The 14,022-nt window shown below is 60.4% G+C and overlaps 2 protein-coding genes across 2 annotated transcripts; both read left to right on the top strand.

Annotated features, from left to right (window-relative positions):
* Nucleotides 1–78: 78 nt before the first annotated feature.
* C20H1orf43 (chromosome 20 C1orf43 homolog) lies at nucleotides 79–6,272 on the top strand. Its single transcript, XM_065419874.1, has 7 exons — nucleotides 79–201; nucleotides 1,329–1,430; nucleotides 2,301–2,418; nucleotides 3,219–3,272; nucleotides 4,052–4,218; nucleotides 4,404–4,462; nucleotides 5,069–6,272. The coding sequence occupies exons 1-7, from the start codon at nucleotides 133–135 to the stop codon at nucleotides 5,265–5,267; spliced, it is 768 nt and encodes a 255-aa protein (XP_065275946.1). The 5' UTR covers nucleotides 79–132; the 3' UTR covers nucleotides 5,268–6,272.
* A 2,145-nt stretch (nucleotides 6,273–8,417) lies between these two features.
* Nucleotides 8,418–12,661, top strand: CFAP141 (cilia and flagella associated protein 141). The gene is given in 5 exon segments (XM_065419875.1): nucleotides 8,418–8,456; nucleotides 8,458–8,562; nucleotides 9,926–9,966; nucleotides 11,816–11,945; nucleotides 12,560–12,661. Coding segments are annotated over 5 exon segments (417 nt in total).
* The last annotated feature ends 1,361 nt before the right edge of the window (nucleotides 12,662–14,022 follow it).

Below are 14,022 nucleotides of genomic sequence, written 5' to 3' on the forward strand. Positions count from 1 at the left end.
CACGTGGTTTCTGGCGGTTGGCCGGCGCGCCCCGCCCGCCTCTACTTCCCGCCCGCGTCACGTGACGGGGGCGCACTGTGGCCTCAGCGGCCGCCATGTTGTTGCGGGGCCCCGGGCCGGGCCGGGCCGGGGATGGCGACGTCCAGCAGCAACTGGCTCTCCGGGGTCAACGTGGTGCTGGTGATGGCCTACGGGAGCCTGGTGAGGACCCGGGCCCGGCCCGAGGGGGCGCCGCGCGCGCGCCTCCCAGCTGCCCGGCTCGGCGGAGAGAGGGGGTGGGGCGGGGCGAGCTCCTGCCTTGGGCCCCCACATCGAGCGTGGCGGAGCGGGGGGCCCCTGCGGGGGTGGGGCACTGGCCACCCAGCCCGGGGGGGTCCCGATTGGATCCCCTCGGGGCGCGGGGCTCCCTGCCAGTCGGGGGGGATTGGGGGGGTCCCGATTGGATCCCTCGGGGCGCGGGGCTCCCTGCCAGTCGGGGGGGATTGGGGGGGTCCCGATTGGATCCCTCGGGGCGCGGGGCTCCCTGCCAGTCGGGGGGGATTGGGGGGGGTCCCGATTGGCTCCCCTCGGGGCGCGGGGCTTCCTGCCAGTCGGGGGGGATTGGGGGGTCCCGATTGGATCCCTCGGGGCGCGGGGCTCCCTGCCAGTCGGGGGGGATTGGGGGGTCCCGATTGGATCCCTCGGGGCGCGGGGCTCCCTGCCAGTCGGGGGGGATTGGGGGGTCCCGATTGGATCCCTCGGGGCGCGGGGCTCCCTGCCAGTCGGGGGGGATTGGGGGGTCCCGATTGGATCCCTCGGGGCGCGGGGCTCCCTGCCAGTCGGGGGGGATTGGGGGGGTCCCGATTGGCTCCCCTCGGGGCGCGGGGCTCCCTGCCAGTCGGGGGGGGATTGGGGGGTCCTGATTGGATCCCCTTGGGGCGCGGGGCTCCCTGCCAGTCGGGGGGGATTGGGAGGGGCCCATAGTGGGGGGGTCCCGCCTCTGGGGGTCCCGTTTGGATCCTCTTGGCGCGAGGGGCTCCCTGCAAGCCCGGGGGGGCGGGGATTGGGAGGCCCTGTAGTGGGTAGGGGTTGTGAGATGTCTCTAACATCCCCTCCCCCCACACAGGGGAGGCTGTGGGGTGGGAGGGATGCAGCCCCTTTATAATGGTCATTGTGGGACACATACACACACACCCCTTCTCCTATGGGAGCTGCCAAAACCAGCTCCTGGTAACATGGTATTGGAAGCTCCAGGCTTGACTCGTTGGGGAGACGGGGCCCCAGTGCAGATAAAAGTATTTTGGCTCTGCTGGGTCCTAACGGCTTTTCTTTTCGCTGCGTTTACCTAGGTGTTTGTGCTGCTGTTCATCTTTGTGAAAAGACAGATAATGCGCTTCGCCATGAAGTCCCGCCGGGGGCCCCATGTGCCGGTTGGACAACACGCCCCCAAGGTCTGTTTGTGGGGTTTGTCTCCGATTGGCTGCGGGGGGAGGTTACGCTTTGGGCGATCAATTTGCTTATTTAGATAAGGCTTTGTGTTTGTTGATGCTTCCTATTTCCCTATGCTGCAGCTATATCCCAAGCTAAACAGGGCCAGATGGGGCCAGTTCTTAGCGTGGCGGAGACCTTCAGGGAGCAGCCAGGTGCTGCAAGAAATGGTCTTGGCCCTTCTTTTCCCCATGATTCACTACTGAACCCAGTGCTCCAGCCGGGAGCGAGGGAATGCCCTGCTCCTGGAGGATACCATCTTTCTGATGAGTCTTAAAATCAATGCTTTCGTTAAAGAGTCTGTGATGCACTTTGTAATAGTCAGGACATTAGCTGTGGTGTCCTGGCTAAAGGAAAGCTCTGATGGCCACGTCTACACTCTGAGCACTACAGCACCACCGCTCTGGCACTGTAGCCATGCCGACGTAGGGCTGTAGCGCAGAATCTTCCTGCAGTGACCAAAGGGGTTTTTCTGTTGCAGTAGGAACTCCACCTCTCCGATGATAGCTGGGTCAATGGAAGTTTTTCAGTCGACCTAGCTGTGCCTACGCTTGGGGCTAGTGCGGCTCTGAGGTGTGAATTTTTCACACCCCAGAGCGCCATAACTATGTTGATCTAACTTTTAAGTGGACACCAGGCCTGATAGCTGTGCTCTGACTCTCTGAATTCTCCTTGACTATGGGAATCTTCTCTTCCTGGAATAAATGGTTGCAGCGTGTTACTTTCTATTGTTAAGTAATTGCTGCATCTCAGGGCTGGGTGCAGTGATCCCTGTCTACTGGGATTCATAGGTGCTCTGTAAATGTAAGATGCTCTTGTTCTCTTCTGGACAGGACCTGAAAGAGGAAATTGATGTTCGTCTCTCAAGGGTACAGGACATTAAGTATGAACCCCAACTGCTAGCTGAAGATGATGCCAGGCTCCTGCAGCTAGAGACACCAGGAAGCCAATGTACTGTGTCTTCTAAATATATGCACCCTAACTTATTGATGAGTATATTGGGTGGAGGGGGAGGATGATCCAGGGCCTTCCTGTTCAGCCTTCCAGCCTCCACAGTGCAAACATCATCCCCGCTACTGCTCTCAGAATCTGGGAATTCTGAAGTTACTTTGCTAGCTTTTGAGCCTGTCAGGCTCTTCCCAAAGTATTAACTGTCCTGCTGCAGTGTTGTTCTGGGCCCAGTCCTTCCCCGTGGGGCAGGTGGCGCTGGTGCTGAGCTGCTGATGGTTACCATGCAGCTTGTCACACCAGAACCTGGCAGGATCCCTAACCCTTACTCTGACTTGGTTACAATCAAGCAGATTGCAGCCCTGTCCCTGTCTTTAATACACAGAAGCAGCCTGTGGGGACCAAGGCTCCCACCACACAGGCTGAAATGAAGCCATTCAGCTCAAAATGGGGACTAGCATGTAGGGAGCTGTTCCCCTCTGCCATATCGCAGAGGAAGGCAGCCAGAGCCTATGGTGTATAGCTGTCTGGGCCATCTCTGCTCTGACAGTCCAGGCTTTACCTTTCTCACCAAGCAGAGCAGAAACCCACAGACAAAGGAAACTGATTGTCAGTTACCATTGGTGCTGCATAATCGGATTAGTGTCATTCTGCGATTTGCACGGGGCTAGCCTCATTGCAGGGGGAAAGGCTCCAACAGGATAATCTCCTGTTCACACAGTCCCCACTTGTGCCAACTTGCTGGTGGGTGGGTGTTTGTGTTTTTTCTTTCTCCAGACCAGTTTGTGTGTTGTCTTTTCCAGGTTGTTATAACTACTTGTACAGAATGAAGGCACTGGATGCAATCAGAGCTTCTGGTAAGAGAGAGTCTTTAGGTGGGGAGCGTGGCCAGACGGGGGACATGCCTCTGGAGCCTAGGCCAATAGCCTTGTGCTAGCACAAGGGTTCTCAGCCTGGGGGCTGCCACCATATCCCTAGGTGGGCGGGGTTCCCAGCTAAGGAATTGGGGTCCTCACTGGATGGGGTAGAGATGTCTGCTAGAGGGAAAGGTTGAGAACTTCTGTGCTAAACATGAAAACGAGTATGTGACACAAATAAAGTGAAGCAGAAGCTAATTTGATCTGGTTAGTCCGTGTCCAAGGTGAGTAAAATACAGAACGTAACAGACAGCAGAAGCCATGGAAAGTTATTTACACCGAGTCTTTTCTTTCTAAATTATCTGCAGTATCACAAGAAAAGACATTCCTCAAATACTACGCTGCCTGGCTTTCTGAAAGGATCCCCCACGGTTGTGTGCCTCACTGTCGGGGTGGGGGTGTCCAGTTTGAGACGCCTGGGCTTGATTTTCTGAGAAACTCCCCAACTTAGTAAAGGCTTCTGCAGACTTAGGCTGTAAAGTGTCTTTCTTGTGCTCCCTTTTGATGCAGTGATTTGTTGAACCATCCTAGCTTCAGTCTCTCTGCCTGCAGGTCTCTGCTGTATGGTGCCTCCGTCAGAAAGGCAGAGGGGCAGAAGGAGGAGTTTGTTGGATGGTTTGGGTCACTCATGAGGACGGGCTCTCTTCCAGGCCCCTGGAGTGTGTGTCACACTCATACCCGCCCATCACTGGCATCGTTGTGTTGCTTTGTTTTTTCAGAGATCCCATTTTATGTAGAAGGCCGACACCCCCAGTCCTTAATGGGAAAGAATTTCCATGCCTACCTGTTGGAGCTGAGAAATTCCAGCACTCCATTCAGAGGCGTCCGCAAAACCTTGATTGACACCCTCCTGGATGGGTATGACACTGCACGCTATGGGACAGGGGTGAGTGTCAGCCCAGATCTTCTCTTTGGTCTTTGCGAAGGGGGTGGATTCCCGCAGAGCCAGGTCTTTCGCCTCGCAGCATTGCCCACAATTCCCCGCTGTTCTGCCCGCGGCTGCGAACAGGACCAAGGACAATGCACACCAAGAGTCCAGGATCTCTAAGGCGCTCTTCTGTTTGTGTTCAGGTCTTTGGGAAGACAGAATATCTGAAGTACCAGGGTGCCCTGACTGAGCTTGCGAACATGTAAGTTTAACTGGCGATGGGGATGTTTAACATCCGGGCCTTGGTCTGCATGGCAGTCCGTTGAAGGGGGTTGTGGATGGTGAAATTCTGCAGCTGGCTGTGTCTGTACAGGAACTGAGAAGGGGGAGGCCAAAACCAAATTGGCAAAGAAGTGTCCCCTTTAAGAAGGCCCCCAGACAACCCCAGCCAGCAAAGTTCCTAGTTCTTTCATGGTTGTCGAAGGCAGGCCGTCTGTCTCCCTGAGGCATCAGGTCAGGGAAGGAGCCACTTGACCCAGTTCTTAAGGCCCTTACTCAGAGCTGTGAGTCAGAGCAACCCAACTGACAGTCAGAAAAGCAAAGTCTGTCGGGCTCAGGTCAGGAGTGGCCTGGGGCCTGCAGCCTATAGCAGCCAGCGTGGCTTCTGGTCCTGACCCTTGTTCTGGTGTTTTCCTTGACCTTCTACAGGTTAAAGAGTACACCCTGCCCAGACCTGCCTTCCGAGGGCCTGCACCCCATTGATTTAACTGCCTGGCACCTCTAATGAGGCTTCCTGCAGTCTCATTCGCTCAGGAAGGGTTGCTCTGTGTTCCGGGTGGAATCCGTAACATCTCCTTTTTCTCCACAGTATCAAAGCACGAGGAGGCAGCAGCCAGAGGCAGCACCAGTCAGCAGCGAAGGACCTCACGCTCTCGCCTGATGTCTCCAACCCAGCCACCATCCAGGTCACCTACCTGCCTTCCAGCCAGAAGAGCAAACGTGCCAAACACTTCCTGGAGCTGAAGAGCTTCAAGGACAACTACAACACGCTGGAGAGCACCCTGTGAGCCACGGCAGGAGTTCTGCTCCTGGGACCTGCCTCTGAGAGCCCCTTGCTGGGTGGGGCAAGTCACAAGGGGCTTTTGGCAACAGTCCGTGTCCAGGCGGGAAGTCACTGGGCTCCTGGATCACTCTCTGCTGCATGGAGTTGGATTTAACAGCGACATCATGGCTGGGGTTACCTGGCCTCTGGGCAGGAGGCTCTATCCACAGCTGTGTACTGGCTGCAGAACAGGGAGGTGGCCAGCAGCCGGCATGGGCCTTGTGCTTTGGGCTCTGAAGAGATTCCAGACGCAATCCCTGTTTAGCAGCTAGTGTCTCTCGGGCCCCTAGCGCTGTGGATAGAACATTTGAGTAGCTTTCGCGTATTTATACAAGACACTGCTCCGGGGCAGTGCTCCTGCACCCCTCTGCACTGACTGCAGCGGCTCCATTCACTCCACTGACCCTCCATCACTCCCAGCGATGGCTCAGGGGCTGAGGCCAGAGGTGGTTTCCAGCTCCCTCACTGGAGCCACTGGCTGGGCTTTCCAAAGGGTAAATGCCTGGGGCGGGTCTGTGGGTCCATCCTCCCACTCCTTGTCAGCCTGTTGTGCTTGAATTGCCCTTTAGATCTGGGGGGGTTGTTATTGATCTCTTGAGCCTGTTTAAACCCCACCTGGACCGTAAATGGCTCAGTGTCCTGTTCTGGGGGGGTGAGGGTGCTGCTGCTCACTGGCTCTTCCACATGCCCCAGCTGGGCAGCCGGGTGAAAACCTTCCCTGTTCCCTCCCGCTCTCACCAGCGCCTCGTGCCATTCACCAGGGACTCCTGCAGGCCTCGGGGAAGGGGCAGCAGCAGAGCAGCCTCTGGCGAAAGCTCCCAGGCAGGAGGCTGACGGCAGTCCCCCTGCAAGCTGCGTGCGCTGCGTACCAGTCATCTGCTCTGGGCCGGAGGAGGTGCCCCTGGCAGCCGGGCCTGCTCTCGCTCTCTCTTTTTAAATGGCTGTTTAATAAAAGGAACGTTCCCCTGCGGCCCACGTGCACCGTTGCTCTTTGGCGGCAGGGAACCCTCTAGAGCTGCACATGCTGCTCTCGGGACCGCCTGAGCCTCAGCTGCTGTGGGGGAGCTCATAAAGAGTGGGGGGGGGTCTGATGCCAGGGCGTGGGCAGCTGGGGCAGCTGCCTGTGCTCTCCAGGGAGTGGGGGTGGGGGTTTCTGAGAAAGGTCCCTTACTGTCACTGCACTGAGCAGCCTCCTGTATCACCTGGCCAAGAACAGCTGGGAGCCCCCAAGGCTCTGCTGCCTGCCTGCCTGCTTCCTCTCCAGCTGCTCCTCCCCTTGCCAGGAAGATGGGCCCTTCCCTGGGTAAGGGCTCTGCTCAGCGCCCCCTCCCGTCAGGAGCTGGCTGCAGTTGGGTTATACACCGCTACAGGCGCCTGGGATTCTGGCTGCATCACATGCTCCTTTAGCTGCTCCTTTCCCTGCCTCCACCTCCCTGGGAGAAAGGGGGGGGTCCTTGTTTTACACATGGGGAGCAGAGGAGGTGACCCACCGCTGTGCCTACAGGGAGTGGGCCGCAGAGCTGGGATGAAAAGGCAGAGGCTTGGCTCGCTCTCCCCTCTCCGCACCAATTGGGGTGGGGTCATTCCTGCAGGAGGATGGGGGCTGCCTCCCAGGAAGAGCAGTTAGTTCAGTGTTGTAGATGGGCTTGGGGGTACGTGTCTGAAGTCCCCGGGCCCTGCTCTGCGGGGATGTGAGGCTGCAGCATTAACTGCCAGGAGAAGCACTTGGAGATCCTGGTGTGTAAAGCAGCAGCGTTGCATGGCACATCTGCCCCGGAGGAGGGAGCAATATCCACCAGGGGCTGGATTGACTGGGTGGGGGGGGGTAATCATTGTATGCCCTTGGCCCACCCACTGCCCCTGGGATTCCCCCAGCATGGTGCCTCTGCATTGCACTACGGGCTTATGGGGCTGTACCCACTGCATCGGAGTGTCCCTTCAGCAAGAGCCGAGTGCCTTTGAAACCCCACGCGTTAGCCAATGCCCCCCCAGCTGTATTTCCCGCCCTTTGACCTGCCTGCTGCCATGGTGGGGATGGGCAGCACTGCTGCCGCCCGTGGGAGAGGAGGGTGTTGGGTACGACGGGCCTTTGAACTGGAAATAGGGATTGAAATATCTTTCCAGGGCGGATGCTGAGTTTGTACAGCAGGGGGAGAGCACAGGGGTTAGGAGCGGCCAGTGTTGATCTATCTCCTGGGCATGCCCGTATCTCAGACCTCATGCAAACTGATGGGCCTGGAAGAAATGCACGGTCGCAGGGCGTATGCAAGCACGTGTGACTCAGCTCACCACACTGGCCAAATGCAGTCAGACAATGGCCCTGACTCCAGCCATCCTCACACTTGGAGACCGCGGGCCCTGCACAGGCTGGCTCGAGATGGAGCGTGGCATGCTGGGACCCAAAGGCTCTGGAGTTGGCACTTCTGTTGGCGAGGAAGGTGGCAGCCACGCACTGTTGGTTCAGGCCAATCGTGTGCAGTCCCTGGGTTCTTTGCCAGCTGCCAACAGCCCTTCAGTCGGGCCAAGTGTGGGTGGTTCAGGTCGGTTTGCTGCCCCTGTTCGAGACGGGGCTCACGGTTATCAAGTATCAGCTACTGACTGGGCAGCCAGAGCCTGGGCTTTACGGACACCTCGCGCCTTGGCTGACGGGCAGGGAGCGGCTTCGTATGGTAGGTGTGTGCATCGCACGGCACCTGGGGCCCTGCACCCCTGCTCCGCTAGCAACGTTTCCTTCGTGATTGCATGGGGGGGCTCGCTGGCAAAGGGGGCGCGTTTCCCTGCTGTGTTCACAGGATCCGGCTCGTGCGGGTGAAGCTCCCGGGCCAAGGGCTGCAGGATTTGTCCCTTGCCTTCTGCAGCGGGAGGGACGGTTCCAGGGCAGCGGGCGATTGGAAGCGACAGGAACAAAGACATGGGGCTCATTAAACTGTCCTCACCCTTTAATTGAGCAGGGGTCTCCTGCAGCTCCCTGGGTGGGGGATACCGGGACTGGTGAGCACCCAGGCCCCAGCCACGGGGCGACTGAGCTCAGCTCTGCCCACTCCCTCGGGCAACACGGATCCCCCAGGCAGAGCCTCTGGCTTGGTCTCACGGTTCTAAAGCGTCTGCTGCTGCCATGGTGACCAGGGAGCCAAACGGTAACGGGACGGCAGCTGCCCCCAGAGCCCAGCGCCCGCCCCGTGACAATGGCACCTGGCAGGGAAAAACTGGGCAAGAGCAGCAACGCCCCCTCGCTCCAGCAGCTCCTGAGGGAAGAGGAGGTAGGACGGGGGGGACGGGCAGGGCTGCAGCCAGGGTCGGGGAGGGGCAGGAGGGTGTAGAGATGGGGGGCAGGGCATGGAGCCAGGGCCCTGGGAGGGGGAGGGCATAGATTCAGGGCCCTGGGCAGGGGGGGGGGGCAGGGTGTAGAGATGGGGGGGCAGGGCATAGATCCAGGGCCCTGGGTGGGGCAGTCAGGGTGTACAGATGGTGCGGGGGAGACAGGCAGGGAGACAGGGCCTGGGAGGGGTGGGCAGGAGGGTGTAGAGATGGGGGAGGGCAGGGCTCCAGCCAGGGCCTGGGGGGGAGCAGGGCATAGATCCAGGGCCCTGTGGGGGGGGGGGCAGGCAGGGTGTAGAGACAGTGCGGGGGAGACAGGCAGGGAGTCAGGGCCCGGGATGGGTGGGCAGGAGGGCAGCCCCTGAGAACATAGAACGGAGGGGAACGGGGCCTGCGGGGTTGCCTGTGAAGGCCAAACTGGGCCTCGCCAAGCCCCTTTGATGGCAGCAGCCCGTGGGGCTGAGCGGCTCCCAGCTGCATAGGGGGCGGGTCTCATCAATGCCATAGACGTGGGGAGAGGCTTGTGTCCCATCTCACTCCTTAGGGCTGGATTCTGCCCACGGCCACAGCCCTGGTCTCTTCTTCATGCTACACTGTATCCAATCAGCATCCCCTTGCCCCATCCTGGGGTGTCCCCAGGCCAAACCCTGTCCTCCCTGGGGCGTTAAGGGAGGAGACAGCGCCCCCAGCAGAGCTCCCCAGTCAGGCCCCGCTTTCCCTGCCCTACCCCCCGGGGCAACCGCCCTGCAGAGAGATGCCAAAGGCTCACTCGCCCCCTTGGCCGGTCATCTCCCACTGCCTGCCCTGGAGCACTCTGTTCATGGGCTCGGCTCTGTTGTCTGGCCACTGAGGGCTCCCAGCAGCTGGAGGGGATTATAACACGCAGGTCCTGACTGCTTGTGACTCTTAAAACAGTGGCACTTGTAAGACTCGGGGCATCAAGCCCAGCCTCCCAGCGAAACCCAGCGTGAGTATTCACATTCTACCCTAAACTACTGCGCAGTGCGGATGTGCTCTGCTAGCCAGCTGCCAGGTTGCGCTGCAGAGGTGGCTGCACGGTAGTGCTGGGAGTCCTCCCTCTCCTATTTCATATATCACTGTACAAAGCACTTTGGGACCCGTCAGGGTGCCGGGTGCTAGGAGCTGTCACCCCTCCGCCACCCGAAATGGGAGGCCCTTTGAATCAATCAATCACTTTCCCTTGCCGGGCTTGGTGATTTTGCCTCCTCCCAGCTGCTAGTTGTGGGTAGCAATACAGCCTGGGAGAGGCTGGGCCCAGGCCTGAATGTGCCGTTCTGATTGCAGCTGGTGAAGAAGGAGGCTGCCTACCAGAATCTGGTTAAAAGGTAAATGGGTTTGTGGAGGGCGGTTTCTAACTCTTCGTTACTGTGATTAAAGCCACTTCTCTGTGGAATAATAACGCCCAGCACGTCCAGCAGCAGAGCGCCGGGGGGTGGCAGGGGGCTACTGACAAAGGGAACTGTGGGGGTAAGGTGACCATATTTTCCCAAAGGGGAAATGGGACACCACATGGGGCCAGCCCAAGGACAGCTGTCCCCCCAAAGTGGGGCCGGCCTGAGGCCTCCACTACTCCCGCCCCCCCCCATGCACACAACCAGCCCCCCCGCCCACCTGCCAACCCATGCAGGGCTGGGTTGGCCCAAGCCGCTCTCCCGAGCTCTCTCTCCAGCTCAGGACGGGTGTTGCTGCTCGCGCCCCCCCCCCCCCCCGCATGTTCCTCCACACACCCCTAGGGGTCACACCCCACTTTTTTGGCAAAACTGAGCATTTGTCCCGTTTGCTCTTGCCTCCAGCTCCCTTTCAACTCCACCTCTGAGTGCAGCCCAGGGCCATCCCCTCTCCCCAGAGCAAAGCAATTGGCCCCTTCCCTCGGATCCCGGGCCGGGAGGAGAAGCCAGCGAGGGCGGAGGCGGCTCCGCTGAGCCCAGCTGGGGCTGCTGGAAGTGATGGTTGCTAAGGGCCCCTATCGATGGCCCCTGACATCTGCCCCCAGCTCCATTCAAATCAGAGGGGCTCCAGGCACGCAGTGGGGGCTGCTCATGTGGCTCTAGCCACAGGCCCGGGACCAGACAAAGCTCCCCTCACCTCTTGGCTTGGGGCCTGATCCTGCCCATGGATGTCAGCAAGGAAGTTCAGTGGCCGCAGGCTGGGGCCCTCCTGGTGAGCTCTGTGGGGCAGCCCCAGGGCTGCCCAGAGGATTCAGGGAGCCTGGGGCAAAGCAATTTCGGGGCCCCTTCCATAAAAAAAAGTTGCAATACTATAGAATACTATATTCTCATGGGGGCCCCTGCAGGGCCTGGGGCAAATTGCCCCACTTGCCTCCCCCCCCCCCCCCCCCGGGCGGCTCTGGGCAGCCCAGCTGGGGCCTGGGAACCAGGGGCCTGGAGAACCATCCCTGGTTGTTTGGACGTTTATCCCCCAAGCACAGAGCGACCATCGCGGGAGCTGCAGGCACTAGGGCTTGTTTCCCTGGAGAGCCCGCTTTGCGGTCAGCACAGTCAGAGCTAAGCTGGCCCCAGTCGCCCGCTTCCTGGCCTGTCCTTCCCACCGGTGCAAACCCCCCCAGCTTCCACCCGCTTTGCACAGCCCAGAGTAAATGCCCCTTTTCTCCTCAATCGCGTCATGTCCCTAACCCCAGATGTGAGGGGAGCCCCAAGCCCAGGCTGTGGGTGTGATTTAGAGCCCACCAGTCGCCAGGCCGGGGAGGGGCGGGGGGGCTGTTGTGTTGGGAGCTGCCTAGACACAGAGCAAGAGACAGTCCCTGCCCCACGGACCTCGTGCTCTAAACAGACAAGACGAGGAGGGAGGGGAAACTGAGGCATGCAGAGCAGCAGGGAGGGAGCCGGCTCTCCCACGTCAGGGGACTAAGCAGCCATTCAGTGCCCAGGAACCTGAACGTTAGGAAACAAAAGTGAAAGCGTCACGTGCGTTGTGACTGGCAGCTTGAGAGCCCTGCGGGGGCGGGGGAGGCGGCAGGGAGGTTCCACTGACTCACTGCAGCCAGGTGCTGACTCAGGCAATGGTGTAAAACTCAGCCCGGGGGTGAGGGGTTTGGTTCTGTCCCCCTCAGCCTCATTCTGCGTTTCCATGTAACTCACTCCCCTCTGCGCCGGGGAGAGCTGCAAAGGCTGCCCTGTCTCAGTGCCCCCCTCCCCCGGCCTCTCGTCCCCACAGCTGGCAGTGGGGCCGTGTCCTCTGTCTCCAGAGGGAGAAGCAGGAGGAGAAGAGGCTGGTGAAGGGCTGCCAGAACCTGCGGGCCGGCGTTGCAGAGGAGCTTGGCTTCGCTAACAAGGCACTGCTGATGGTACGGCTGGGGCGAGCAGAGGGGCGCTGACCCTGGAGGAGCAGGGCCAGCGGGCAGCGTGGCTGCAAAGGCTCGTGCTGGTAGCAGGGGTTCCAGGCTGGGCACCTTTCACACCCGCTTTGCGCAGTGAGAACGGGGCAGGGGACGCCAGGGGAGATCACCCACCCTGGGCATCGCCGCAGCCAGCTCCGTCCAGGTCCCCTTTGCACCACAAGCCTCTGGCCCCAGCAGGGCAGGAGTCGGCTCCTCGTGGGTGAGGGGCAGCGGGATTGGGGCGAGGGGGCGGGGAGTGTTTCGTTTGGAGGGATACGGCTCGACCAAGTCACAGAGCCAGCGGCTCCCCCGCTGCCTTTGCAGATCTGCCCATCCCACCGAGTCCCAGTCCCCCCAGAGGTGCAGTGCGAGGGGAGGGTCAGGCCCAGCCCACGGCCCTCCCCACTGCAGGCTCCGCTGCTGCCCACATGGTGGGGGACACTGAGCGAGACCCCTTCCTGCTGGGGGGGGGGAGTGGGCTGGTTTCCACCCTGCCCTGCAGCAGGCAATGGGACCAGCCAGATGCCAGGGAAGCGCAGAGGGGTCCTGGCTTCTCACACAGCTCTTGGCCTCCCTGCCAGGTCCGGCGCGCAGCCCTGCGCTACCTTCTACACTGCGAGCACCTGCAGCACCAGCGCGAGCTGAACCAGGGGGGGAAGTCCTTCTATGTGGAGAGGCTGTGAGCACCCAGCTCTGGGGAGCAGCGACCTGCCCACACCGGCCCCCTCGCTCCGCCAAACTGCGACCCGCAGCGGCCCAGGTTTCCAGGGGACCCCAGGCTTTGCACCTTACAGCACTTCCCTGTCCTGCCCCAGAGCCGCCTTCCCGACGGGACAGTCGTGGCTGTTGCTATTTCAGAGACAGCGTCAAAACCTCCCGAGAATATTAAAGTGTGGAGCTAAGCGGAGCAGCCTGAGGCGGCGTTTAGATCCCGGCACTGGGGGGGCAGCCCAGAGGCAGCCGGAGACACCATGTCGTGGGGCAGATTTGAAGAAACTCCATGGATTTAGCAGAGACCTTGGCCTCTCTGCTGGGGGGGGGGAGCTCCCCTGCCACCCTCCCCATTATGCCGTGTAAGCCCCACCAATGGGGTTGGAATAATGTGTCTAATGTGTGTGTGAGCATCTCCCTCTGGGGGCAGCTCCGGTCCGTGTGGGCACCGAGTCTGCGCAGGGCCTGCAGGCGGGCGGCCAGCCGGCTCCGGGGCACTCGGCACCTTGACGCTGGGCCACGCACTGAGCCAGGGAGGAAGTGGGTTGTGTCACTAGAATTCCCAAGAGACCTTAGGCCTCCCTTTGCCCTTCCCATCCCAGGCCCTGGCAGCAGCATTATCAGCACTGTATCGAGGGGAAACTGAGGCAGGGGGCACAGAAGGATCTTGCGCCAAGATTACACCACAAGTTAGTGGCACAGCCAGGTATAGAAAAGCCCAGGAGTCCTGGCTCCCAGTCCCCTTCCCCCACCACCAGCACCCTGCTAACCCACCGGACCCCACTCCCCTCCCAGAGATGGGGACAGAACCCAGGAGTCCTGGAAAATGGAATCCAAGGACGCCCCTTGAAACTATCCAGCAACTTGCAGCTGAACACACACACACACACACACACACACACACACACACACACACACACACACACACACACACACACACACACACACACACACACCCCCCCCCCGTGTCTGCACGTGTCATCTGTGAACCGTCTCTGACACCTGGTGGCCAAGTGGGTTAATGCAACTAAAGGCAAGATGGAGCAGCCCTGACCGCTGGAGATGCGCTACCAGTGTGGGGCACCCAGATCCCTGCGTGCCAGAGCCGCAACTGGTGGCCTCACTGCAGCGTAATGCCCCGTCCCCTGGAGCTTAGCACTGCGTGGGATGGGGTTAGCTAGAGCTGTGGGGAACCCCCCCCCAGCCCATCTGTGCCCCCAGGATTTCCCAGCTCCAGGGCGATGACGCCCCCCCCCCCCCCCCCCGTGGGGTGCAAGGCCCCCATTGCTGGCTGGCTGGTGTCAGGATCCGGGTCGCCCCAGCTCAGGGAAGG

This window comes from Emys orbicularis, chromosome 20 (assembly GCF_028017835.1).
Source record: "Emys orbicularis isolate rEmyOrb1 chromosome 20, rEmyOrb1.hap1, whole genome shotgun sequence".
NCBI classification, from domain to species: domain Eukaryota; kingdom Metazoa; phylum Chordata; order Testudines; family Emydidae; genus Emys; species Emys orbicularis.